Source organism: Aspergillus luchuensis, chromosome 7 (genome assembly GCF_016861625.1).
Source record: "Aspergillus luchuensis IFO 4308 DNA, chromosome 7, nearly complete sequence".
In the NCBI taxonomy this organism is placed as follows: domain Eukaryota; kingdom Fungi; phylum Ascomycota; class Eurotiomycetes; order Eurotiales; family Aspergillaceae; genus Aspergillus; species Aspergillus luchuensis.
The window spans coordinates 1,685,726-1,710,516 of NC_054855.1; the positions used below are offsets into that span (position 1 = coordinate 1,685,726).

General features: G+C 52.6%; 10 protein-coding genes across 10 annotated transcripts; 6 read left to right on the forward strand and 4 right to left on the reverse strand.

Moving 5' to 3' along the window:
• Nucleotides 1-318: 318 nt before the first annotated feature.
• On the forward strand, nucleotides 319-1,901 carry AKAW2_70586S (uncharacterized protein; the record flags this gene model as incomplete). Its single annotated transcript, XM_041683184.1, has 2 exons — nucleotides 319-627; nucleotides 708-1,901. The coding sequence occupies 2 exons, from the start codon at nucleotides 319-321 to the stop codon at nucleotides 1,899-1,901; spliced, it is 1,503 nt and encodes a 500-aa protein (XP_041547470.1).
• Nucleotides 1,902-2,980: 1,079 nt separating this feature from the next.
• Nucleotides 2,981-6,330, reverse strand: AKAW2_70587A (putative RNA interference and gene silencing protein (Qde2); the record flags this gene model as incomplete). Its single annotated transcript, XM_041683185.1, has 4 exons — nucleotides 2,981-4,480; nucleotides 4,533-4,777; nucleotides 4,834-5,969; nucleotides 6,035-6,330. 4 exons carry the CDS (start codon nucleotides 6,328-6,330, stop codon nucleotides 2,981-2,983), a joined length of 3,177 nt encoding a protein of 1,058 aa, XP_041547471.1.
• Nucleotides 6,331-8,565: 2,235 nt separating this feature from the next.
• Nucleotides 8,566-11,472, forward strand: AKAW2_70588S (uncharacterized protein; the record flags this gene model as incomplete). The annotated part of the gene is made up of 7 exons (XM_041683186.1): nucleotides 8,566-8,690; nucleotides 8,747-9,161; nucleotides 9,218-9,440; nucleotides 9,499-9,530; nucleotides 9,588-10,364; nucleotides 10,415-11,122; nucleotides 11,179-11,472. 7 exons carry the CDS (start codon nucleotides 8,566-8,568, stop codon nucleotides 11,470-11,472), a joined length of 2,574 nt encoding a protein of 857 aa, XP_041547472.1.
• A 265-nt stretch (nucleotides 11,473-11,737) lies between these two features.
• On the forward strand, nucleotides 11,738-13,294 carry AKAW2_70589S (nucleic acid-binding protein; the record flags this gene model as incomplete). The annotated part of the gene is made up of 4 exons (XM_041683187.1): nucleotides 11,738-11,806; nucleotides 12,035-12,189; nucleotides 12,269-12,787; nucleotides 12,859-13,294. 4 exons carry the CDS (start codon nucleotides 11,738-11,740, stop codon nucleotides 13,292-13,294), a joined length of 1,179 nt encoding a protein of 392 aa, XP_041547473.1.
• A 417-nt stretch (nucleotides 13,295-13,711) lies between these two features.
• On the forward strand, nucleotides 13,712-15,759 carry PEX5 (peroxisomal membrane signal receptor PTS1; the record flags this gene model as incomplete). Its single annotated transcript, XM_041683188.1, has 3 exons — nucleotides 13,712-13,882; nucleotides 13,960-14,540; nucleotides 14,619-15,759. 3 exons carry the CDS (start codon nucleotides 13,712-13,714, stop codon nucleotides 15,757-15,759), a joined length of 1,893 nt encoding a protein of 630 aa, XP_041547474.1.
• A 436-nt stretch (nucleotides 15,760-16,195) lies between these two features.
• Nucleotides 16,196-18,156, forward strand: AKAW2_70591S (indolepyruvate decarboxylase family protein; the record flags this gene model as incomplete). Its single annotated transcript, XM_041683190.1, has 2 exons — nucleotides 16,196-16,447; nucleotides 16,528-18,156. The coding sequence occupies 2 exons, from the start codon at nucleotides 16,196-16,198 to the stop codon at nucleotides 18,154-18,156; spliced, it is 1,881 nt and encodes a 626-aa protein (XP_041547475.1).
• Nucleotides 18,157-18,280: 124 nt separating this feature from the next.
• Nucleotides 18,281-19,122, reverse strand: AKAW2_70592A (uncharacterized protein; the record flags this gene model as incomplete). The annotated part of the gene is made up of 4 exons (XM_041683191.1): nucleotides 18,281-18,393; nucleotides 18,479-18,761; nucleotides 18,838-19,013; nucleotides 19,080-19,122. 4 exons carry the CDS (start codon nucleotides 19,120-19,122, stop codon nucleotides 18,281-18,283), a joined length of 615 nt encoding a protein of 204 aa, XP_041547476.1.
• A 51-nt stretch (nucleotides 19,123-19,173) lies between these two features.
• Nucleotides 19,174-20,308, reverse strand: AKAW2_70593A (uncharacterized protein; the record flags this gene model as incomplete). The annotated part of the gene is made up of 4 exons (XM_041683192.1): nucleotides 19,174-19,354; nucleotides 19,410-19,633; nucleotides 19,690-19,802; nucleotides 19,870-20,308. The coding sequence occupies 4 exons, from the start codon at nucleotides 20,306-20,308 to the stop codon at nucleotides 19,174-19,176; spliced, it is 957 nt and encodes a 318-aa protein (XP_041547477.1).
• An 824-nt stretch (nucleotides 20,309-21,132) lies between these two features.
• AKAW2_70594A (uncharacterized protein) lies at nucleotides 21,133-22,584 on the reverse strand (the record flags this gene model as incomplete). The annotated part of the gene is made up of 2 exons (XM_041683193.1): nucleotides 21,133-22,157; nucleotides 22,227-22,584. 2 exons carry the CDS (start codon nucleotides 22,582-22,584, stop codon nucleotides 21,133-21,135), a joined length of 1,383 nt encoding a protein of 460 aa, XP_041547478.1.
• Nucleotides 22,585-22,831: 247 nt separating this feature from the next.
• Nucleotides 22,832-24,367, forward strand: AKAW2_70595S (putative cysteine synthase; the record flags this gene model as incomplete). Its single annotated transcript, XM_041683194.1, has 5 exons — nucleotides 22,832-23,122; nucleotides 23,210-23,269; nucleotides 23,322-23,440; nucleotides 23,515-24,131; nucleotides 24,192-24,367. 5 exons carry the CDS (start codon nucleotides 22,832-22,834, stop codon nucleotides 24,365-24,367), a joined length of 1,263 nt encoding a protein of 420 aa, XP_041547479.1.
• Nucleotides 24,368-24,791: the final 424 nt, after the last annotated feature.

The window sequence follows — 24,791 nt, forward strand, 5'->3', positions numbered from 1 at the left end:
TCCTCAGCACATTCATTCATTCATTCATTTATCCATTTATTCGTTCCAATTAGCCTAGTCCAGGTTTACTCGGTACTCTGTGCTTGAAAGTTAATCGAGCGCTGAAACTCCCCCCATTCCCTGCCAAACCGTGGTTCGCGCCAATCTGCAACGGGCGGTTTCCCCTTCTCTCAGCTTCCCTCGGCCTGTCATCAAACATCCACATCCATCCCTACTACTTACTCACTCTCTGCCCGTGTTTTGTCCTTCCTTTACCCCAACCCAACACTCTCTCCCCCTCACATTCGTTTTTGACATATTAATCCACTCGAATCCACCATGTCTTTGAAAGACGTGTACCAGCGCTTTCTGGCTAACCCAGCCTCGGCGCCCCTGGCCTCCAATGCGTCCTTGATCTATATCACCACCACCACCAAGCTGGATGGCGCCTCCACGGTGGTCAGCCACCTCACCAAGCAGCAGAGAATTGTCAAGACCAGGTCGGAGAATGTTCTGGATGTGATTGAGAGCGCCAACTCCCTCTGCTTGGACATTGAAACTACCCTAGAGTTTGTATCTGGAGGCGGGGCCTATCTTCCCTCGTTGGACGATAACTTCCTGGCTGACCACGTCGCGACTTTCCCCACGGTACGTCGGGCGCCTTGTGACGACCTCCCTCGTCTCTTTATATCCCTGTACTAACGCCGTGTTCTGTTTCCTTTGCGCAGGTCCATATCGTTCGCTTCAATTCGCAGAATCAGATCCAAAATGTCCGAATCTACTGGGACCAAGCGTCGCTACTGAAACAAGTCGAAGTGATCGGATCCCGCAGTCGCGGCTGGCCGATTCGCGAACCCAAGGATCAGATTCGCCTGATCAAGTCCGCTATTTCATCCAACCCAGGTGACGACGGACCTACGTCGGCCTCTTTCCCCCCAACAACCGAGAGCAACGAGGAACGTAGCAAGAAGGGTTCCCCCGGAAAGAGACACATCAAAGATCCTCACGCCGCTGAGTCACTCTTCGAGCTCCTCTCCCCTGAAAAGGACCGAAGCGAGCCAGTTCGCGCACCTCGTGCTCCTGCATCTGCAAAGCCCCCGCCCCGCGACCCCAAGGAAATCTTCCACGAAGACGCCGATATTCCCGACACGCCGTCCCGGAGTAGGATCGCTCCCAAAGCTGGTGCCAGCAAGAATTTCCAGCGCTCCCGTATCTTCGACGATGATGAAACCGTCGCTGCGGAAGGTGGTCACGAGCAGATTGCCTATCGGGCCAACCCGAAGCGATATGATCACTTTGAGCTCGGTGGGGACAACAGTGAGAGGGAGATCAAGGAAAAGCCCAGCCGTCCTGTGTCGCGCCAGGCGCCTCACTGGGACTTTGATGATTTTGTCACGCCCGAGAAGCCCAAGCGTCCGCTTCGTGGAGAGCAAATCCGTCACTTTGGCTGGAGCGATGATGAGCCGGACCTCACTTCGCCCCCGGCCCATCCCCCGGTGCACCGTCCCCGTCGCGACGCCGAAACCCACTTCGTCCTGACAGACGACCCCGCCGAGGACAAGAACGCCCCTCGTATCATCAGTTCCTTCCAGAACAAGGGATTGAGCCTCTATAAGAACCACCTATTCCAAGACGAAGAAGAGGAAGCCGCTGGCGAGAACGCCCCTCTGTCTGTTGTCAACAACGGCCCCAACCGCAAGAAGGACTACGAGACCCACTGGAACATCACCGCCGAGTCGCCCCAGAGCAGCAAGGTCAGCAGTGAGAACGTGAAGCCTGTTGGCGGGGATCGCCAGAAGGCTCTCAAGAACATGCAGTCGTCGTGGGATGACCCCGAGCAGTCGCCGGAGAAGGCGGCACCTCCTCAGCGTCGCGCCATCCGTCATCTCAACCAGCGTAGCTGGGACATGGGAGAGAACTGAATGATGTATTCCGATCATTCTATGAGCTGAACGTCTACACCCACCTGTCTATCAGAATTCACTGAACATTGGGCCTCCGCTCCTTACTCAAGTACTAAATTTTCATAGAGCGACGACAAGTCTTCCACATCATGTTTCACTGAAGAGCGCACCCAAAAAAAGCCTGCATATGATACTTATTACCCGCCGTGAACGATAGCAGAGTCAACGCATGCACGGATCTATGATAAACCACATGTTCTGTTCTTGTTGTGTTTTTCGATTCACGTCCAGTTTCTAGCTGTGTATTTTGTTTACCTACAGTTCAATATGATTTTGTCTTATTGCTTACTTGATGTGTCTTTTTTCGCTTCTTGTAAGAATTTTTCCACCGCCAGTTTTTATTCTCTTTGTTATGTCCTTGGTTGCTTTGGTTCATTATCATTTTACATCACGCATTGTTTGTCAAATACCAGTAGTCGGCACATTCTGTATGCCCAGATAAATGAAATACCATCCTCTTGATTGATTGGCAGGTTCAGCGACTAATAGCATAGTAGTAGTTCTCCCTGATGGAATTAGTAGTACTATTTTTAAAAACTGAATCTATCTTTCATGTGTAGTTCAATCAACATAATGTGACGATGTATTTCATATTTGGCTCATTCTGGGTACATACAACCGTCACATATGATATGTACTACATGCATGCATCCTCAAAAAAAAAAAAAAAAAAAAAAAAATAGTAAAGTAAAATAACAAAAATCAAAATATCTCCCCAAAAGGGCCAGTATGTAAGAAAGGTATTTTTTTGTGGGTCAAAAAAAAAAAAAAAAAAAAAAAAAAAAAAATCTGGGGGTGGTTCACTCAAAACATCAGATAGTAGTAACTCAAGATAAAACAAAACTAAATAGTGTAGAAGTCTTCATTATCCCCATCCGTATCTCATGAAGGAAAAAACAATGAAATGCGGGTTAGATAGATCATCAATCATCCACGTGGCAAAGAGGCATGGTTTATCTCGAATCAGCAACTATCCAAATATCATGAGTAGTAGTTCTCATAAGCAACGTCCACCATCCGAACATCTTCTCACAATCCTAGATGTAGAACATAGTGTCGCTAACATTCGGATGGATCTTGACGTTCAGGAACTCCCGAGCAGAAGAGCCAGGGTCAGTGCCCGTGATGACACTTCCGGTCGGGGTTTCGTCGAAGACTTTGCTAAGGTAGCAACGAGCTCTGGTGCAAACCAGGTCGGCGTAATAGGCGGGCGGGCAGATGCTGACGGCCTTAGTGGCTCTGCCGAAGAGGTAGCAGAGCCGGTGGGTGAGGCCTTCGAGGATATCTGCGGCGTTTTCGTATGGGGGCATGGCCTTCTCTCGGCAGAAGACCTCGTCCCAGACGGTGAAGTAGTGGGCCGGGCGAGCGGTACCCTTCAGGGCAGTGTGAGCCTGCAGGTAGAACTCCCAGTTGCGGGCTTCGGTGACGCCGCGGTCGACGACGGTGCCGTTTTCCGGGTTGCCAAATTTGTCGGCGTCCTCTAGCTTGGTTGGGTAGAAGCGCGTGTGATGACGTTTTCCTACGACCACGATTGAGATACGAGGGAGGCCTTTGGAGGTGTCGGTGGCGGGATATACTTCCTTGCATGCTTCTTTGAGGAGAGGGAGTTCGCGCTGCACCACGAGCTCGTACTGGCCTTCGGAGACTCCATCGCGGTAAACGATGATGTTCTCCGGATAGGTCTTCCGGTTACGAACCCAGCGTCGGAGATGAGCCTTCAGCATGGTGTCGAGTTCGGCGACCATCTCTTCTCGGGGCTTTTGGATGCGGAGTTCCGCGGGCCATTGACCGAGAGTCGAATCGATAGAGGCAACCATGCCAGCAACACTAGGGGCGGAGGAGGAGGATCCAGGGGAAGGATGAGTCACATCCACCCCGACGAGCATGGTCTTGTTTTGTCCAATGAGGCCTAGCTCTTTAGGATCAATCAGCTGGTTGTTGCCCCCCAGCTTGAGGTTGAACTTGAGCCCGACGTTTGCCCAATACTGATCATTATTAGGCTTTCTGAATTTGTCGGCAACGACGTTGATATTGCGGACGCCGTGCGTCAAATCGCAGGCCCTCTTAACAATGTTATAGATATCAGCGTCGTTGCTCGGAAGGACCGTCAGTATGAGCATGGGCTTGTGCTTCTCAATGAGCTCGGCAACGGCTCTGTCGATGGCCTTTGTATTATACTCCCTGATCTCCTCATCATATCCCCTCCTTGTCAAAAGTAGAGTTTGCCCAGGCCTTGGTGGGCTGGCATTCACGCCGATCTCGTTCAACTTATCCGTAAAGCCTTTGAGGTTGGCGCTCAAGTCTTCGGGCTTGATAGCCGGATATCTCGCGCCTTCGTAGTCCAAGGCAAGCCAAGTCCAAGAAGGCAGCTTCGTGGGCGTTGAAAACCGGATCGATCTCATGTTCCAACTTCCTGAGAAGGGCTTGATTTGCTTTTGACTCGGCTTGCTCTCGTCCCTGTACAGAACGCTAGGCGCCGGTAGTACTCGTCCAGGTACGGTTATTAGCCTCGGATCATTTTGGATGCCGAAGTCCACCTGAACACAGACGTTAACAAAGCACTCACAACAGCTTTGGAGAGATACTCACGAGGGTGGGATTTGGTGACGCTCCCAGACCCAACACTTCTGTCCCTTGCGCCACAATTGATTGAGCATTCTGCGGCGGGCCTCGCACAGCAAAGTTTAGCATGTTCCGCGTTTGGTTAGGTGTAAGCTTGGTGTTAGCCTGCTGACCAGGCACGACCTCACACACTTCAACGGGGAGATAGCTAGGGTTCTCCCTCGTCCCAACGTTCACAACGGGCATCTTTGGGTCGCATTGGATATTGTAATCTGCAGATGACAATGTTAAATGACGCAACATCAGGATAGGCCGGGGGAGCACTGACTTTGAAGGAAGAATTCAGCAACACTGATATACTTGCCAGCCGGCTGAGGTCCCGCCTTGACGGGCTTCTTTCCTTTCTTCGAGCGAGAAGTCTGCTGTGATGCCGACGGCTGTTGACCTGGAGCGTCAAGGAAGAATTCCACCTCTTTAGGGCCTGCACCAAGTCTTGGCACTTTGGGAGGCATTGGCTGCGAGGCACCGTCTCTCGGAATTGCAACACCAGCAATGCGCTTGAACCGTGGAATAGCTTGGCCTTTCTTGTTAGTCTTCTTGATGTGAATCACCTGAACCCTCAAGGTGCGAATGAACCGACGCAAGTTGTTGAGCTCGCGAGGGCGGAATGGCTCATACAACCCGAAGATGTGCGCCAGCGGGCCTTCTTGGTAGCAGGCAACGTACTTGACCTGCACATTTATCAAAAGACGCGAAGTTGCGGCACGAACACTGACAAAGAAGCCCCGGAGAGCCTCCAGCCCGTCACCGAGAGAATATTTCTCCTCACGACCTCCACAGATAGCATAGTGCTTATTGGCACCGACAGAAGCGATGGTGGGATCACTCTTGGGTTGAAAGCCCAGGATGATATTCATGGCCTGTATAACGTCGGCCTTGGATGCAAACATGGCAGCAGCATCAGAAGATGTGAGATAGTTCAGGAGGTCGGATGGGTTGAGGGTGCCTGTATATTGGCACCTCACCCGGTAGACCTTAGGATCCTCGGGGTACTCGTCCTCATATTCATCCCGATAGCGAACATCATATTCGGCGGCCTCCTTTTCGATCAGGATCTTCTGGTTTGCAATAAGCGTGGATACATAGTCGGTAACAACACTGCTACGGAACTGAGCCAAATGTTCTTCAAGCAACAATCGCACGATGTGACGGGCTTTCTTGCCGGTAGGCTTTCTCCCAGCTGCGTCACCTGAGATATCGATGTGGTAGCGGTATAGCTGCTTCCCCACCGACTTTAGCTCAAAATAGTTTGCGTAGAGCGTGACAGGCCGTCCCTGGGTGCCAAAACCAGGCCGCAGCGGCCACTCCGCAGCTTTCTTCTGCTTCTTCGCAAGCACCGCTGCTCCGATAGCGTTTTCAGTTTTCTCGACCTGGGGACTGGGGGTAGGGACCGGTCCACCCGGACTAAGGTAGCCATCAAAAGTTAGATTGGCGTGCAATGCAGCCAAACGCGTGGGGACGCTACTCACGAGTATACCGACGGGCCTTGATCAGAACCGCCTCGCCCTCCTCCCCGACCTCCGCGGCCACCACGAAACCCATCGCCTCTTCCTCGCCCTCTATCATATCCCCTCCCACCACCACCATCACCTCTTCCTCCCCGACCTCTAAAACCGCCATCACTGGGACCGGGACGGATAGGGAGCTCAGTGGTCGAGCCTCGGCCTGCACCTCCACCTCTGGGAGCACCGCCGCGGCCCCGACCACGGTCTCCGCCTTTGCCCCGATCTCCTCTACCACGACCCCGCTGACCTCCCGACGACATGGCAGATGCTTTTCTCACCAAATAAGTTATCTTTCACAACAGCTCACAACCTAGATAGACACGCTGTGAGGCTGCAGGGAGGATGAAGGCAGAGCGAAGGTTTTGGGGTGTGGGGATGAGCGCTTGTAAATTAGTAGGTGCTGCTAACACACCCCACATCGAGTTGCTGGGAGCACAGCCTGCTGCTCATTCACTCACAGGACAAGACGGCGCGGCAAGGATGGCCATGCAGCCTTGAGTTGGCAATGAAGTAAAACACGGTGAATGGCTGGTGGGCCTGGTGTACTTATGCGACCGCAACTGATAGATCAATCATCTTACTGTATTCAATTGTCTAGGAAGGGAATCCCTGATCGAGGCATGACGTTTAGGGGGGGAGACCGGAAGGCTGCACACATGGTGGAACAAAGACTGCCGCCCAATGATTTGGGTCTGAGACCGGGGTTTCACATGGTGTTGGATAGAAGAGAAATGATGGGGATATAGTCTAGGCTGGGAGCAAATGAGGGGCATTGATAACGGTAAGAACCAGTATATACGGGGTATCTATGTAGCCATGGTCAGCCTGCCAGAAAGCGGAAATCAGCTCATCTTTGACTTTGTTTTTCTCCCATGGCTTTGATAGGGTGATTTGACAAAGCGAAATAAAGAGGATCCACTTGGATGGGTCCGCAATCCGGCCAGAAGCTTTCTGGACTCATCGGAGTGAGTACAAGAGCAAAGTATGTTCCTCACTAGTAGATTGACAGCTGCTGCTGCCGCTGCCTTTTGGGTGGAAAATATTTCTTAGTGGAAGCGAATGAGCTCACGGATCAATACTGCGTCGGCACTCTTTCGCTCAGGCTCGATCCGACTGGCTCTTCCTTGGAGAAATAACACTTCCTGTCAGCGAACGTCTTGGTGTTACTGTGCATCCAGATTCGTTGGTTATTCCTTTCTACTCCCAGTATCACAAGTTGTGTATGGTTGATACCAATCAACGATCATACGAGACAACTAGATATGCACCATGTAATGTAGTTAGTTAGTTAGTTTTCCACTATCGGGACCAAGCGGGCAAATAAGCAGCTCATTTTCAGCCTAAGGATTGAGACGGCGTCTCAGGAAGACCATCACAGCCCGGGTCCAGGCTGCACCCATGGCGAGACAAACGGGACCAGTGCCATCTTGTAGATCAAAAGTACTTATGACGCAAATCCTTTTGCAGTATAGTGTGAGGTCTGAATAGCCGTCTTACATAACCGTGTCCACTGCAAATTCTGCTTCTGTCTCTATGCTGTTGGAATCCAAGTGAGAGGACAGTAAGCCGTGCTTGATTCCTCTCTCTACTTCTTGAATTCGAAAAAGGAAATTGATGTTCCCATCCCGCCTTACGTCAGCTGTTGCCTGAGGACCATATTGACCGCCTCTGGAAAAAGGGCAGAAGGCGATAACGGAGATAACCAACTTAAACACTAAGCACCGAAACGTGCCTCTAGACACTCGTCGTCGGTCCTTTGGGGTTCCATCCATCCTACCCATCCTTCAACCTTTCCATCATTCGACTCGGCCTTTCCCGGGTCTTTCTTTGAATTTTCCACAGCTGCTCCCCTGTGCGCCTAGCTGCTCTGGACAGCACTGAGGTGATCGCGACCTTGACTGCAAGCTGCCAGTTCTGCTTGCGGACTACTGGACGGACCGCAAAGCACCCCCCAATCCACATTATCGCGCCCCTCCTTGGTGCTCAGCGCACCTCGCCCTCCGCCAACCGCCTCTTTCAGCAGCTGCAGAAGAGCGAAGGATCTAGCCACATCGCGCGAAATTGGCCTTGACTTCTGTCTCCGAGCAGAACTTTCGACTCGCGCGCCGTCTCACACTGCGCTGAGTGAAACCGCAAACACACCCCCGTACCAGCAGTTGCGTCCCGTCGATATCTCACACGGCGCTTCATTACATCACGCTCTCCTATCTGCACCCAACCCGACCGTCGGAACGTGGCTTGGATTCGTACTGCGACACCGCCATTTTTCCAATCACAACATCTGACGGACACTTGGAAGAATCTCCAGTTGTGGAGGCCGCGCACTGCGTCCCACTATACGATTGTCTACCCGTTTGTTTGCTTCGGTCTGGCGTATCACAGTATCAGCTCTGGAGAAGTCTGACAAGATCAAGGGTGTCCTGAGGGTGTCCGGATTATCATACAACGTTGCTTTCTGGTTCAGAAACCGTTTCAGCAAACGTCTTTAAAGCAGAATGTCTCCCACTCCTCCATCCACAACCTCATCGAGCGCTAGCGCATTCTCGCCGGAAGGTCTTCATAAAATTACTAGGAAGAGAAACAGGGTGCCACTTTCCTGTGCGCCTTGCCGGCAACGAAAGTAAGTGCCTCTGCTCACTTTTAGTGCGCCGTACATGGCTCACCATTCTTGAACAGGTTGAAATGTAACCGTGCACAACCTTGTGAGAACTGTATCAAACGAGGCGATGCCACATCATGTTCATATGCTCAGGCAAACGTACGAAAGAAGAATCCACCTCAGCTGTCTGCTTCAAGTTCGCCAGACGACATGCAGAATCGCATCGACCGGCTTGAGAATCTTGTTCTGTCCCTCATGACAAACGGTTCACAGGCCGGCGGTCCAGCTGCAGCCCTTGCTGCAATATCTGGCAATAGCAGTAGCACAGGCTCTGTACCAAATACCGGAGATGTAGACATAGAGGACGACGCACCCAATGCTCCGGAGGAGAGTGACACCGAGCAGGTCACCAAATCGTTTGGCATAATGAAAGTCGACAATAACAAGTCGTGGTATTTCAGCGAAGCCCATTGGGCTACTGTAATGCATGATGTACGTCTATCTGATTCTCAACCAGCTTCGATCGTTGTGCTAATGGTACTTTCTAGATCACGGAAGTCCGCAATTTCTTCCAGACGCACAAAAAACAGTACGAGGAACAAGCCCAGAAATTGGAGGCAACGAAGTTGCCTACCGATGTTTCAGGCTCTGCATTACTGTTTGGAGCTACAAAGCCGCTTAGCCGAGCAGAAATCATGTCTTCTTTTCCTTCAAAGTATACAACGGACATGTTGATTGAACGATACTTCAGCTGTTACGACCCTTCGACTCGTGAGTCAGAGATTACGTCCACCTACACAAAGTACTGTTAGAGCTGACATAGCAATAGATATCCTCCACGGCCCAACCTTCCAAGCCCAGGTAAGTCAAAATTGTTCCCCCTAACGGAGGGGAGGCAGTTCATTAACTGTGGTCTAGTACAACCGTCACTGGGAGGATCCTTCGCAGACGTGCACTGTTTGGATTGCCATGCTCTTCGCCATGATGCGGCTGGCCATGTTATCATACCATCGTGATGGAGACGAGCCACCGGAGTTCCGGGGTAAATCGTTAGACATGGCTGGCACGTTTAGGAATCTTGTTGCGCAGTGCCTTACTTTGGCTGACTTTACCAAATCATATCCAAATCTGATTGAAAGCTTGATATTCCATCTTCATGGAGACCTCTGCCAGACACGGGAAGCGGACGTATCAGTTTGGGTGCTGGTGGGTGTGATTACGAGGCTGGCCATGAGGATGGGATACCATCGCGATTCGAAGATGTTTCCCAACATCACCCCCTTCCAGGGTGAAATGCGCCGCCGAGTGTGGTCCTTCGTACGGCAGGCAGATCTACTCTGCTCCTCTCAAATTGGCCTTCCAAACATGATTCGCACGTCTGACACAGACACGGAACTCCCCCGGAATTTGTATGATGACGATTTCGATGAGAACTGCAAGGAGCTCCCTCCGTCTCGACCCCCGAATGAGCCTACACCAATCTCGTATCTTATTGCCAAGTCACGCTTGACATTTGTCTTTGGCCGTGTCCTCGAAATAACAGCCCCCCTTCAAACTCCGGTCTCTTACGACACTGTTATGGAGGTTGATGCGCAGCTTCGGCGAGCTAGAGACTTGATACCTGAGCACCTGCTTGTTCGTCCGATTGAAGACTCTCCACGGGAGTCACCCACTCTGATTCTTTCTCGCTTTACGGTAAGTCCAATCCGCGATGTTTGTGTTTGGCTTGTCCTGACTATTTGCAGATTGCAAGTGTGTACCACAAAGCGCAATGCGTCCTCCATCGAAAATACCTAGTTCGAGCGCACGAGAACCCTCGCTTCACATACTCAAGAAGAACATGCATAGATTCTGCAATGGAATTGCTGCGGTATCAATCGTTGCTCCACACTGAAACTCAACCCATGGGGCGACTACGAAGTAGACACAATCGGGTTACCTCTCTCGGCTCGACCGACTATCTCCTGGCAGCGACGATTATTTGCATCGATATGTATCATGGACAACGACTTCAGGCTGCAGGCAGAGTATCCAGTGACTCATTTGCTTGGGGTAGAGAGCGACGAGAAGAATTAATAGCCGCCCTGCGGCGATCCAAGGGAATATGGGAGGAACTTCAGGACGAGACGATAGACGCTTGGAAAGCAGGCACCGCCCTTGGGGTGATGCTCTCAAAACTGAACCTTGGATATCCTGAAAGTACTGCTCCTGCGCCGACATTTGAGCCGCAGGATGAGAAACAAAGTGCGGCGATGACCCTGGGTCTCCTTAGCAGCGGAATGAGCCCTGTCAATTCCGGCCACCAAGTCCTCAACGATCCTACGTACAAGATGACAGATGCGCCCTTGCCAGCGCAGGGTGCACTAGGAACGACGGTCGACATGCCAGGAGCGCCTTCGCCTTTCAACGCAATGTTTGGGCAGCTACCTGATATGCAGCTCAATCTGGATTGGGTACGTGTTTCTGTATGGTGTAATCTTGTGAGCCATCTCTAACTAAAGTATTACAGGATGCCTGGGATACCTATATTCAGAATTCGACGCTAGATGCGTCATCACAATGGTGGCCCTCGGCCGAGGTGCAACAACAACAGCAGCAGCAGCAAAGCCAAAGTCCTCTTTCACCCGTACAACTGTCCGCCGTGCAGAGTGGCGGAGCTGATCGACTTCGCTCGATGCCCCGCGGCCCCCCTAACCTTTTCTCTCCGGACAGCAGTGGCTATGACAATAGCACTCCACTTGCGGCGGCAGCCTTTGCCGCCAACCCACTCCAACATCCAAGTAATACAGGGCCGGGAACTTGATTGTCTCTCGGCTTCATTCCGGCAACGCAGTATATACAGAATGAATGTCAAAAGTTAATGTGATGGCTAAGTGCTGTACGATTCCTCTGTCCATATGGTTCCTTCTTGGTTGGATTATCTCCCCTCACAAGAGGCGTGTTCATATCTTTCTGTTGGTATATTTTGCGGGTTTGGTGTCTGAATGGATATGAACTCTGGTACTAATGAATGGAGGGTTTAAAGAAAGCAAAAATGTAAATTAAGTGACTCCTAGTCAGGTGCAAATATGGAATGGCGTTACATTCAGTTTCTTGAAATAATCTCCTTCCATATACTACTAAGTGGCGCACATTCAGTACGTATGGTTTCAAAGTTCTTGACTAGTAGTAGTGTATGTACTGTGCTGATATATATACTATGTAGTCTCCGAGCATCAACATCTAAAGACGAGCACCGTCACTACATCAAGGACTAGTTTCAACAATGACGAAGCTCCCAGGATTCTCCACATTAACATTGTCCTCAAACCAGAAAAAACACAATCCAAATAATATCTAGACTACTAGTCAAACTCCCAGCACAGGCAGAATCACGTGACAACCGGCCTCGGATCGGACGAACCAGATTTTCCAATCAAGCCGCAGCAGCAGACAGCAGCAGTGCAGTTTCCCCAAAATCCCAACGAGGCCAGAAAGAAGTAATTTATTTCTCTTTTTTTCCTTGGCCTACAGATAAAATGTAAGTTGATGGTACTGCATGTCCTCGAGACGATGTTTTGATATCTGTGTACATTTCTAACACTCCGATTCGGACACAGGCATTGTTTCCGAGCAGCTTGCCGGCTGCTGTCTTCCACAGCCCCAGCGCCGTTACGCTCAACCAGAGCACTTCCTTCCCTCCAACCTCGCCTGGCAGTTCCTGCCCGGATTTCGCAGCCTACTTTGCAGAGTCGTTGGAATAGTACCGATGTGAACAATGAGCGCAAACCTGTAGAGGAGAGCGAGCAGCGCGAGAAGACCGAGGAGGTGGAACAGTCGCGCGAAGAGCCCTCGATTCGGTTTATTCAGACAGAACTGAAGGCTGGTAGCCAGAGGCCGGTTCAGCAGGAGAAGCCGCAGGAGCAGGAGCAGGAGCAGGAGCAGGAAACATCTGACGCTGAGAAGCAGACGGAAGCGCGGAGGCGACGACTCCAGGAGCCGCCGACCCCCAAGGAGACGGTTTTCATTGGCAATATCTTCTATGATGTGACTCGTGAGGATCTGAAGAAGGCGATGGAGAAGTATGGTGTTGTTGAGAAGGTGGTTCTCGTTCTTGATAACCGGGGCATTAGCAAAGGGTAAGTTAGTTTGAAGGAGTTTATTCCTTCTGTGGCAGGACAGTATAGAGCTAACCACTACCCGGGTATAGATACGGCTATGTCCAGTTCGACTCTATCGACGCCGCCCAGCGCGCAGTGGATGCCTTGAACTTGCGTCTGTTCGAGGGCCGCCGCGTGACCGTGCAATTCGCTCAGAACAATGTCTACCACCGCCGGCAATTGAACGCTCCTACCCGCACGCTGTACATTGGTAACTTGCCTTTTGAGATGACGGACCGGGACCTCAACGAGCTGTTCAAGGACGTTCAGAATGTCGTTGATATTCGTGTGGCGGTTGATCGTCGCACTGGACAGGCTCGCGGTTTCGCTCACGCTGAGTTCGTCAGCACTTCTAGTGCCAAGGCGGCCATGGCTGTCCTTGAGAACAAGCTCCCGTACGGACGCAGACTGCGTCTGGATTACAGCAAGGCCACGAGCCGGACCGTGGTTGGCAACGACAAGTCTGCTCCCGCGGAGCAGTCATAATAGTTTGAGCGGTTGGCATCAGGATCATTTTGTGTAAACATGTCAAAGGAGGAGAGGTCTCATGTACTTTAATTGAACGATATATCCTACATACTGTAGGTCTGTATATTAACGAAATTGCATTCGACTGACTGGAATATATCTCGGGGGTTCTGTATCGATAGACTAGTATACTCCGTAGCATGATAGTGACAGTCCACGTGACTGTCGGGGAGCCTCGGTATCTTTCCGATCGGCAGTAGCGCCTCTCTCCGAAACCCCACGTTCGGCGCTCGAGCTGTTCTTCCTCGGACAACTCGCATTTACATCTGCTTTATAATCAGCTCTACCATATACTCGACCTCTCCGCATCTACCCCTGCATTTTTCATGATATAACTGAGACCCAGACCACTACGATCGTTACTACACACACAACATGTCCTTCCTTGGTGGCGCCGAGTGCTCGACGGCAGGCAATCCGTTGACTCAGTTCACCAAGCACGTCCAAGATGACAAGTCCCTACAGAGAGATCGCCTCGTGGGGCGGGGCCCAGGAGGCATGCAAGAAGGCATGCGGTCCCGGGGTATGATGGGAGGACAAGATCAGGTACGAAGTGAACCGTATACTATCAGAAACTATACATCCTTATCCAGTACTAATGCCTGATTGATAATCCTATTCAGATGATGGACGAATTCGCCCAACAACCCGGCCAAATCCCCGGTGCTCCACCGCAACCATTCGCCATGGAGCAGCTGCGACGTGAGCTAGATCAGTTTCAGACCACACCTCCCCGGACGGGCTCGCCCGGCTGGGCTGCCGAGTTCGATGCGGGCGAGCATGCCCGCATGGAGGCTGCATTTGCCGGGCCGCAAGGTCCCATGATGAACAATGCGTCGGGATTTACGCCCGCGGAATTTGCCCGGTTTCAGCAGCAGAGTCGGGCTGGCATGCCGCAGACGGCTAACCCTGTGGCGTCTGCCCCGTCGCCGATGATGGCAGGGTACCAACGGCCCATGGGTATGGGCGGGTATATGGGCATGGGTGGAATGGGTATGATGCCGCAGACTTTTAACCCTATGGCGATGCAGCAGCAGCCGCAGTCAGCGGAGGCGACTACACAGGATAAGGGCAAGGGACGGATGGTGGAGTTGGACGATGAGAACTGGGAGGCACAGTTTGCGGAGATGGAGACGGCGGATACTCAGAAATTGGACGATGAAGCCAACGCAGCTGTGGAGGCAGAGCTGAATGATCTGGACAGGTCAGTCCCCCAAGATTCGGGCGATAGTGCCTTTGAAAGCGTGTGGCAACGGGTCCAAGCTGAGACCGCAACAAACAGGAAACTGGCCGAGGGCGAGACCGACTTTAACATTGACGACAACCTGCATATGGGTGAGATGGGCGAATGGGACGGATTCGATACGCTTAACACGCGCTTCCGGAATCCTCAACTAGGCGACTATATGTTCGAAGAAGATAACGTTTTCCGGAGCGTGAACAATCCTTTCGAAGAGGGAGTGAAGATTATGCGTGAGGGTGGAAACCTCTCTTTGGCTGCTTTGGCTTTCGAGGCGGCAGTCCAGAAAGACCCCCAACATGTTCAGGCCTGGACCATGCTGGGATCGGCCCAGGCGCAGAATGAGAAGGAACTTCCGGCCATCAGGGCGCTGGAGCAGGCCCTGAAGATTGATGCTAACAACTTGGATGCGCTGATGGGACTGGCTGTTTCCTACACCAATGAGGGCTATGACTCGACATCGTACCGCACTCTGGAGCGCTGGCTGTCCGTCAAGTACCCCCAGATTATCAACCCCAACGATGTTTCATCGGATGCCGACCTGGGCTTTACGGATCGTCAGCTCCTGCACGACCGTGTCACCGATCTCTTCATTCAGGCTGCTCAGCTATCGCCTTCGGGCGAGCAAATGGACCCGGACGTCCAGGTCGGTCTGGGAGTTCTCTTCTACTGCGCGGAGGAGTACGACAAGGCGGTTGATTGCTTCTCTGCTGCATTGGCATCCACGGAATCTGGTACCTCGAACCAACAGGAGCAGCTCCACTTGTTGTGGAACCGTCTGGGTGCTACGCTCGCCAACTCGGGTCGCTCCGAGGAGGCGATCGAAGCCTACGAGCAAGCGCTGAACATCAACCCCAACTTCGTCCGGGCGCGGTACAACCTGGGTGTGTCGTGCATCAACATCGGCTGCTACCCAGAAGCTGCCCAACACCTGCTGGGAGCACTGTCGATGCACCGGGTGGTTGAACAGGAAGGTCGAGAGCGGGCGCGTGAGATTGTCGGAGGCGAGGGTGGCATTGACGACGAGCAGCTGGATCGCATGATCCATGTCAGCCAGAACCAGAGCACCAACCTGTACGACACGCTGCGGCGAGTCTTTAGCCAGATGGGACGCCGTGATCTGGCTGATCAGGTGGTGGCGGGCATGGATGTCAATGTGTTCCGGCGGGAGTTTGAGTTCTAAGCATAGCTCTAAGCATAGTCAAAGGGCATATAGTGGTCATTCTCAGCCTGGTCTGCTGAGAGATGTTGTCTAGCTGGATGGAAGGTGATGTTTTGGATATGGATACCATATGAATGATTGTCTGCGGACTGGCGTCCACGAAGGGATGCCGTATTGAACGAAGCTCATTGAGATATGCAGTGTAAATGAGAATGCGAATTATCTGTAGATATTCTGTTCTAATCAAATGGTTGTAATCAATTATCTACAGTTTCCATCCCTTTGTTGTATACTATTCATGTGGCTGCCTGGGGCCACTCACCCCTTTGCGTCATCCGCCATTGTTTGCCTCGGCTCTTCTCCTGCTCCTCCTTCAACTCGAGCTCCGCACGACATCTCGCCGAAGCAGCACTGCTCTCACAATTCTCCTTGCAAGGGGAAAACTCCACTATATACTATGGCCGTGGTCACCGGTGCTCAACTGATCGCCCGATCGCTGCGCGATCTAGGGGTAACCGTCATCTTCGGCATTGTCGGCATCCCTGTGGTCGAGATCGCCGAAGAGGCCATCAACCTGGGCATTCGATTCGTGGCCTTTCGCAACGAACAGGCCTGCAGCTATGCTGCCAGTGTCTACGGATACATGACCGGCCGACCGGGCGTCTGTCTAGTTGTCGGAGGGCCGGGAGTTCTCCACGCGCTGGCCGGGGTAAGCTTACTCCAGCATTCTCTCCACCGCTAGCCAGCTCTTGGCCATCGTGCTAACTCCAGACTATCGACTGTCACCAGATCGGGAACTCTTCCGCAAATAACTTCCCATTGCTGGTCCTCGCCGGATCTGCTGAGACCACCGGCGTCACCAAAGGCGCCTTCCAGGAATTGGACGCCATCTCCTTGCTCACCCCCCACACCAAGCTCGCTGTCCGCGCCTCCTCTCTCGACTTCATCCCCGGCGCCATCAAGAATGCCTATCGCACATGCTGGTACGGCCGCCCAGGCCCGACCTTCGTCGACCTCCCCGCCGACATCATCCAAGGCAAATCCTCCCCTGGATACCGTCTCCCGCAGCCCGAGACCCTGCTCGTCCCCTCGCCGCCAAAGGCGAGCGGAGACCCAGCCCTGATCCTCAAGGCAGCGCAGTTGCTCCGCACCGCTCGCTCCCCACTCTTGGTGATAGGCAAAGGCGCCGCATACGCGCGCGCAGAGCTCGGAATCAACCAGCTCGTGGATCAGACCCAGATCCCATTCTTACCCACACCCATGGGAAAGGGCGTTGTGCCAGACTCGCACCCCTTGAACGCATCCAGCGCGCGTAGCGCAGCCCTAAAGCACGCCGACGTTGTCTTGATTCTCGGCGCACGTCTGAACTGGATCCTCCACTTCGGCGAAGCACCCAAATGGAATCCAACGGCCAAGATCATCCAGGTGGACATATGCGCCGAAGAAATCGGCCGCAACGCCGGAACAGCCGAGTTAGGCATCCTAGGAGACATCGGACTGGTCGTAGACCAACTCCTCTCATCGCTCTCTAACTGGAAATACTCCCCTACTTCTTCCCAATCATCATCGTCTAATAAACCCAACGAAACCTTCACATCCATCCTTACTTCCTCCGCCAACCGCAACGAACTCAAAGCCCAAACCGCCGCCCTCCGTCCTACACCACCAAACACCCCCCTCACCTACCAGCGCGCCTACCACATCATCAAATCGACCCTCAACACCCTCTCCCCCTTCGAACAGGGAAACATCATCTACGTCTCCGAAGGCGCCAACACAATGGACATCTCCCGCTCCATCTTCCCGCTCAACCATCCTCGCCAACGTCTCGACGCAGGCACCTACGCCACGATGGGCGTCGGGATGGGGTACATCGTCGCAGCGCATGAAGCATACAACGCCCTCCCATCCACCACCTCCACCAAGCAAAAGAAAATTGTAGCCTTCGAAGGTGACAGCGCCTTCGGCTTCAGCGCTATGGAAATCGAGACCCTAGCGCGGTACCGCATCCCGGCACTTATCTACGTGGTTAATAACTCCGGCATATATCACGGGGATTCGGTGAGTGAGGATGATTGGAGGGTATTGCAGGGTCAGACGGTGGGGAATGATACCAAGGCTTCTGAGAGTGGTGGTGGTGGTGGTGATGCTGGAGGGACGAAGAAGGGCCTGCGCTCGACGAGTCTGCTCTACGAAACTAGGTATGAGATGTTGGCGACGATGTGTGGTGGAAAGGGGTTCTTTGTTAGAACGGAGGAGGAGTTGGAGAGGGCGACTAGGGAAGGGTTCGAGAGTGAGTGTGTGACTGTCGTCAATGTTATTGTTGAGCCGGGGATTGGCAAGGAGATTGGGTTTGCGTGGCAGGGGAAGGCGAAGGGAGATGATTCTAGTAGTGGTGAGAGGGAGGCGAAGCTGTAGGCGATGTGCGGGGACTATACCAGAATGCACTTCATATTGTCTGTACATCATCACATGTCTGAGACTATACATTAGTATATACGCCCAATGTATAGCAGAATACCCCAGTATGTAGTATCTACAACTACCGCAAAACCTCATCCAACACCTTAGCCACCGAAACAGCCTTTTCTTCACCAAACCGGCCTCCAACGATCTGTACCGTGATGGGCATGTCTTTGACGAGTTCAGGGTCATCTAGACAGCGTCAGCAAACAGTCTCTACAAGAATACAAACCAGAAAGGGACGGGAGAAGAGAAGAGAGAAGGAGGGTATGCATACACTGTTCCCAATTAAACCGATCCGAGTCATTCCTAGGCACATGCTCCAACCACTCCTGATCGGGCTGATCAAGCGCACCATCCACTTTAGCCACCGGAACAGTAACAGCTGCGTAATTGAGCAAGTTCCAGAGAGCCGTGTAGCCGAGCCACTGGGAACTGACGACCCAGGATTTCGGCCGGTAGCCGACCCAGGGCGTGACGGGCATCAGGAGGGCGTCGATGTTGCTTGATGTCCATTGCTGGAGGAAGGTGGTTTGGTAGGCCCATTTGGTTTCTTCGAGCTATATATATTTGTTTATGTTAACATGGGATGATGACTATGGGACAGAAAGATGGGTTGGGGGGTATGGGACTAACCTCTTCGCGTTCTGAGATGGTCAGTTCATCTTTCTCTGTCCCTACGACCATTCCTTCGATTAATGGCTCCCCGACAATGTCGCATAGGTAGCGACAGTGTTGGCCTCCGTCGGCGAGGATGGCTTTTGTCCACAGGTTTTGACCTGTGACGTGGAGGGAGGTGTCCCATTCGAAGACTACCCATATGATCAGTGGAAGTTGAGGAGATAAGAAGATTGGGGGGTTGTGGACTGTGTACACACCTTCATGACCAGCCTCTTTGAGTTTCTCTGCAACTTCGCGCATGGCTCTGGCGATTGGGGGCTGCGGCTTGACTACGCCGTCGTCGTAGACTATTCATAGTCGTAGTTTACCTGTGGGTTTCGCAGCGAGTTCCTTTCTCCAAGGGATTGGAATGCAGCCTGGATCGATGTTCCAAGGGTTGGAGTCGAGGAGGGATTGCATGAAATGTTCGATGCTGGAAAGGCTGCGGGCCATGGGCCCTGCGACTGGAGGAACGAGGTAGTGTTGGTGCATGCTGGGGATGGTCAGCCGTTGTCTATAGAGTCAGGTATAAGGCGATGGAGCCATACAACGAGCAGTTCCATGGTACTCGACCTGTAGTAGGACAGATCGAATATAAACCCTGCAAATTGGCTGGGATACGAATTGAGCCCCCGATATCTGTTCCAATACCAACGACACTGCCACCCGTGCCAATGAGGGCGCCTTCGCCGCCGGAGCTTCCTCCGGAGATGAGTTGGTTGTTGAAGGCGTTGATGGATTGTCCGAACACATGATTGTAGGAATCAGACATCTGGCTCAATCAGCGCCTGTCATCAAGAGCAAGGTAGAAGGATAATGATTGCATACCATCAAAGATTGCGGCACATTCGTCTTCACGTACAACACTGCGCCCATTGACTCCAACGACAAGGCGATACTGCTGTGGCTTTGCGCGGGTTTACCAACTAGTCCGACCCAGCCTACATGCAAGTAGTTAAGTCACCACTCGTCTCCCAGAAGGAATAATACCAGGGAATGGACACAAACCGACAGTAGTATCAAACCCTTCAACATCGAACCGATCCTTAATCGAAACCGGCAGCCCATGCAACGGACCCGTCACCTTCCCCGTCTTCTCCAAGATATCATCGAGCTCCTGAGCCCGCGCCAGCGCCCTGTCGAAGGAAATCTCCGTCAAGCACTTGGTAAGCTGCTGGGCGATGGCCGCGCGCTTACAGAACGCCGTCGTGAGCTGAACGGAACTAATCTCGCGGCTCGCCAGCATGGAAAGCAGCACAGTACTATCGTTTATCTCCGTCCATTCCAGCTCTTTCTCCGTGAGAATGTCACAGGAGCGGATTGCCTCTAGAGCGTTAAGTGGCGGATCGGCAGTGATGGACTCCGGGAGACGCCAACTAGGTGGAATAGCGGCCAGCTGAGCTGCGCGCTTCTTGTAGACGGTTGATTTCCAGGTTGGGATAGTCATGGTTGTTATGTTCTATATACTAGCTTTGCGGATATAGGATGTCTTGGGCAGATGGGTAAGAAGGACTATGGGGGGAATTGAAACCATTGAAGATTCCAGAGTCGTACGGTGGAAGAAGAGGCCACAGCGCCGGACTTAAAGCCGGATGGGTATCAGGTGTCCTACACGACAGTCCAACACGGTTGGCTATCATGGTGATGAACCAAGGGAGGAGATAAGTTGCACGGCCGGATGATATCGGTGGTGCTGCCAATCAAGGGCTCCTGATCGTCTTATCCTGCCTATCTCGGGGGAGGATGGATTAGGTTTCTATCCGGATGATGCTGCGGGGATGGGAGGGGAAGCTGACCGGATTTGGTGCCGATTTCCCCTCACGGGCTAGCAACTTGGTGCTTTGGATGGATGGATGAAATGATGGGAAGGAATAGAGGAGAAGGGAGAAGGAGTGGATGGAAGAGGTGGTTCGAGGGTCGGATGAAAGGCCCGCCAACCATGAAGCTCCGTCAGGTGCCGAGGCACCAGAGTTACGGCAGAGACAAAACACGAGCAGATACAGAGATATGCTTGCTTGGATATTTGATACTATGGTACATATAGACGCCTCTACACAGTGATCAACATGCTGGCGTTCTTATACCAGGTCAAGAGCGGATTCTCTCCGTTCTTCGTCTCCGTGTCTTCAATATACGCCCACCGACGCATAAAGTCTTCGTGGCTCATCACCTGCGTCAACTTGCCCGTGACAGCACGGTAGATGTCTTCGGTGGTGTTGAAGTCAGTAGGGAAGAAGATATCGAAGTATCCTTGGTGGACCTAATGTAAAGTTAATATACGGCCAACCTAGCACACGGAAGGAAGGGAGAGAAACATACGAATGGTGTCGACACTGGAACTGTCCGTCTTTTGTATCGCGTCTGCACCACGGGCGCATTCACACCCGGAACGGCATCCGGGAGAGTGTCAAAGTCACTGGCGATCAGGCGGTGGCCCGGGAAATAGGTGTTCAGGATATCGAAGAACTGCATGAGCCGCGTGGGGATATACTCCGGCAGGCTGTAGCGATGGCCCTCCTGCCAGGGCAGCTGACTGCGCATCAATTTCATGTACTTGGAGGTCAAGGGAGTGCGGAACTTCCGTCGCGCCGCAGCCTGGCGCACTCGCAAAAAGCGAGAAGCAATCGGGTCCAGCTGCGTATTGTAGTACTCGAGAAACTCGCCGTTGGCGTCAATCAACACTCCACCCTGCTGAGGCAGCTCCGTCTTGAGGTCGTAGCGGATTTGATCATGGGAAAAGTTATCGAACACCTCCAGCGCCAGGAAGAAGCACGGCGAATGTACATATGTATCCCAGTCGAAAATCGAGCGGTTGATGATCTCCACACGGTCTGAGTGACCGGCCGCGTCCAGCGAGTCGGTCAAGTTCTGCATCTGAAGCGATGCGAGTGACGGCGAAATCTCGATGATCTTGTACTTGGTCCGCTGATAAACCTCGTAATCTGTGTCGCGAATGTAATCCAATATGTTCATCATCATGGTTCCATTACCGGCACCCATTTCGTATATGATCAGGTCGTGGTAGGGGTACAGCGTCAACTTGTAGTTCGACACCAAGTACCGTGCAATCGTCTCTCCGTAATAAGGTCGGAAAAGCTCCGTTGGCGTGTGCCACAGTTGACGAGCGACATCTGGATTGGTCTCATCCAACTGATCCTCAAATTCGTCGTAACGTTGCCCAAGCATGCGATAAAATGCCGGACCGTCCTCGATCTCATTGAAATAAAATGGCTCTCCGGGGCGGAAAATGGTGGCGTGTTTCGAGAAGTAGCCGTAATTGTGATTGTATAAACTGTCTAGAAAAGAACGAGACAAGATCATTAGCATCAGTGACCATCAATCACATAGTGGACAGGCCTGCCAACCATCGATAAATTCTCTCGTCAGCATCTTCACTTGTCGCGGCCGCTCACGATGATGACGGAGCTCTTTGGCCGTCACCAACGGATACGCCTGCAATTGCTCTTCGAAATTGTCGACATTTTCCATGACCTGATCTCGCGGGGCCCATAGTGTTCCAGGGTCTAGTTTCGAATGTCCAAAGAGGCGTCTCTTAAAACTTTGGAAACTGAGGTTGCGAGACTGTTGACGGGATGGGGTGGATGACAGGCGCACGCAACCCGGTCGGCGCCCCGACAGGGCAGATGAGGATCTCCATGATTGGCGACAGGCAGGATGTTGAAACAGCTGCCGAAACAGCTGATTCAGGACTGGCGAGTCCATGAGGAGGAATTGGCGGCGAGCAGCAGCAAAGCGCAGGCCGAGGAGGGATCGTGAAAGACGAAGAGAGAGCGAGAGAGTGAGGAGGTCAGGCGACGAATCACGAAATCCATTGGCCGGAGTTGCTCTGGTTGGCCCGAGCTTTTTCTCCGGTCTCTTCTCCGACCAGCTTCTGACGTAGATGAATTGATAGAAATTGATATCTTCTCTTCTCTGCACTGCAGATACTCATACTTGATCCCCTCTAAGCATGGATGACCGTTCGCATCTGTATATCGGCACTGCCTTTGTCGCTGGTGTTCTTCTCACGCTGGGATTCAAGGATCTTGTCTACCCGGAAATAGAGCGCCGCGTCAAAGACTACTACCATGCAAGCTCGCAAGCGAAGACAGCCGCAACAACCTCCGAAGATGCCTTGAGCGCGAGACCAGGCCCTCCCGCCATTGTCGAAGGCATTGAGGGCTGCATTGGAAATACACCTTTGTTTCGAATCAAATCTTTGTCCGATGCGACAGGGTGCGAGATTTTGGGCAAGGCCGAAGTACGTCATTCCACTCTTACATCGTCCACAATTTAATTACACCTTCAACAACAATAATTAATTGGGGTATATCTAACAATGTTGCAGTTCCTCAATGGAGCTGGACAAAGCTCCAAGGATCGCGTCGCGCTGAGCATGATTCAAATAGTAACGCAACCCACCCTACCCCTCTGGATTGTCTCTTACAACCCCCCCGCAGGCCGAAGAACACGGAATTTTAAGACCTCATTCAGGCGACACAATCTACGAGGGTACTTCTGGCTCCACGGGAATCTCCTTGGCTACCTTAGCCCGTGCGAAAGGCTATCTCGCGCACATGTCCGTTTCCCATAGCCCTACACCCACTTTGCTACAACCCCGCTACAAGCTCTCATACTAACGATATGCTCTAGCTGTATGCCATCCGACCAAGCGATTGAAAAGTCCAATCTCCTCCTTAAACTAGGCGCCATTGTCGACCGCGTACCACCCGCACCCATTGTGGAAAAGGATAACTTCGTCAACCGGGCGCGAGCTCTTGCGCAAGCGCAAACCGCATCGAACACGGACGGAAGGGGTTTCTTCGCTGACCAGTTCGAGAACGAGTCCAATTGGCGGGCACACTTCAATGGCACGGGGCCTGAAATCTATGCGCAATGCGAGGGAAAACTGGATGCTTTCGTCGCGGGCGCTGGGACTGGGGGTACTATCTCTGGCGTGGCGCTCTTCCTGAAGCCAAAGATACCGAACTTGCATGTAGTGCTGGCCGATCCTCAGGGAAGTGGACTGTACAATCGTGTTCGCTTTGGCGTCATGTTCGATTACAAGGAGAGGGAGGGCACTAGACGACGAAGACAAGTCGATACTATTGTTGAAGGAATTGGGATCAACCGTGTGACGGCGAACTTTGAGGCTGGGAAGGAGCTGGTTAACGACGCAGTCAGAGTGACGGACGCTCAAGCTTTGGCTATGGCTAGGTGGCTTGTAGAAAAGGACGGCATATTCATCGGCAGTAGCAGTGCCGTGAACTGTGAGTGCTCCCAAGGAATTCCTTTGCCGTGTTACTCATGCTAAATCTCCCATCACACAGGCTTCGCGGCCGTGAAGACGGCAATGAAGCTGGGACCCGGTCACAGGATTGTGACAGTGCTGTCTGATTCGGGTTCGAGACATCTTTCTAGGTTCTGGGCCAAAGCCGGAGATGTTGGTGGCGCCGTGGATACAAAGCTGGAAGATGTTTTGAACGCAAAGGAAGAGGATCAATAGAAGCTACGATTCATTGCGGACAAGCATGGGGTTCGTCACGGGCAAAGAAAGACAAGGCAGAAATAATCATCTATGGGCCTCCGGGAAGACCCCTGGACAGGGGCGACAAAGCCCAAACATGCTATTCCCGCTATGCATGAAGCTGATGCTAGTGTCGGACATGGCGGCGGCCAGAACCATGCTCGTTGCCGCTGAAACCGACAAGCTGGGATCCCCTCGGCCTTACCCGGACGAACCGTGGCGGTGGCTCCCATTCGCGCTAGATAGAACCGCGCGATTGTCTACGGCCCTCCTGTCATCTAGACTTGCCCTAGTGGGTCGTGGCATGAATCTGGCAAGAAGTCGTGCTTGAGGCGATCGTCCCCACTGACTGGTTGCACGTCTGAATCGAATCGAACTCTGACTCAGTTGCCGCGAATCGGCT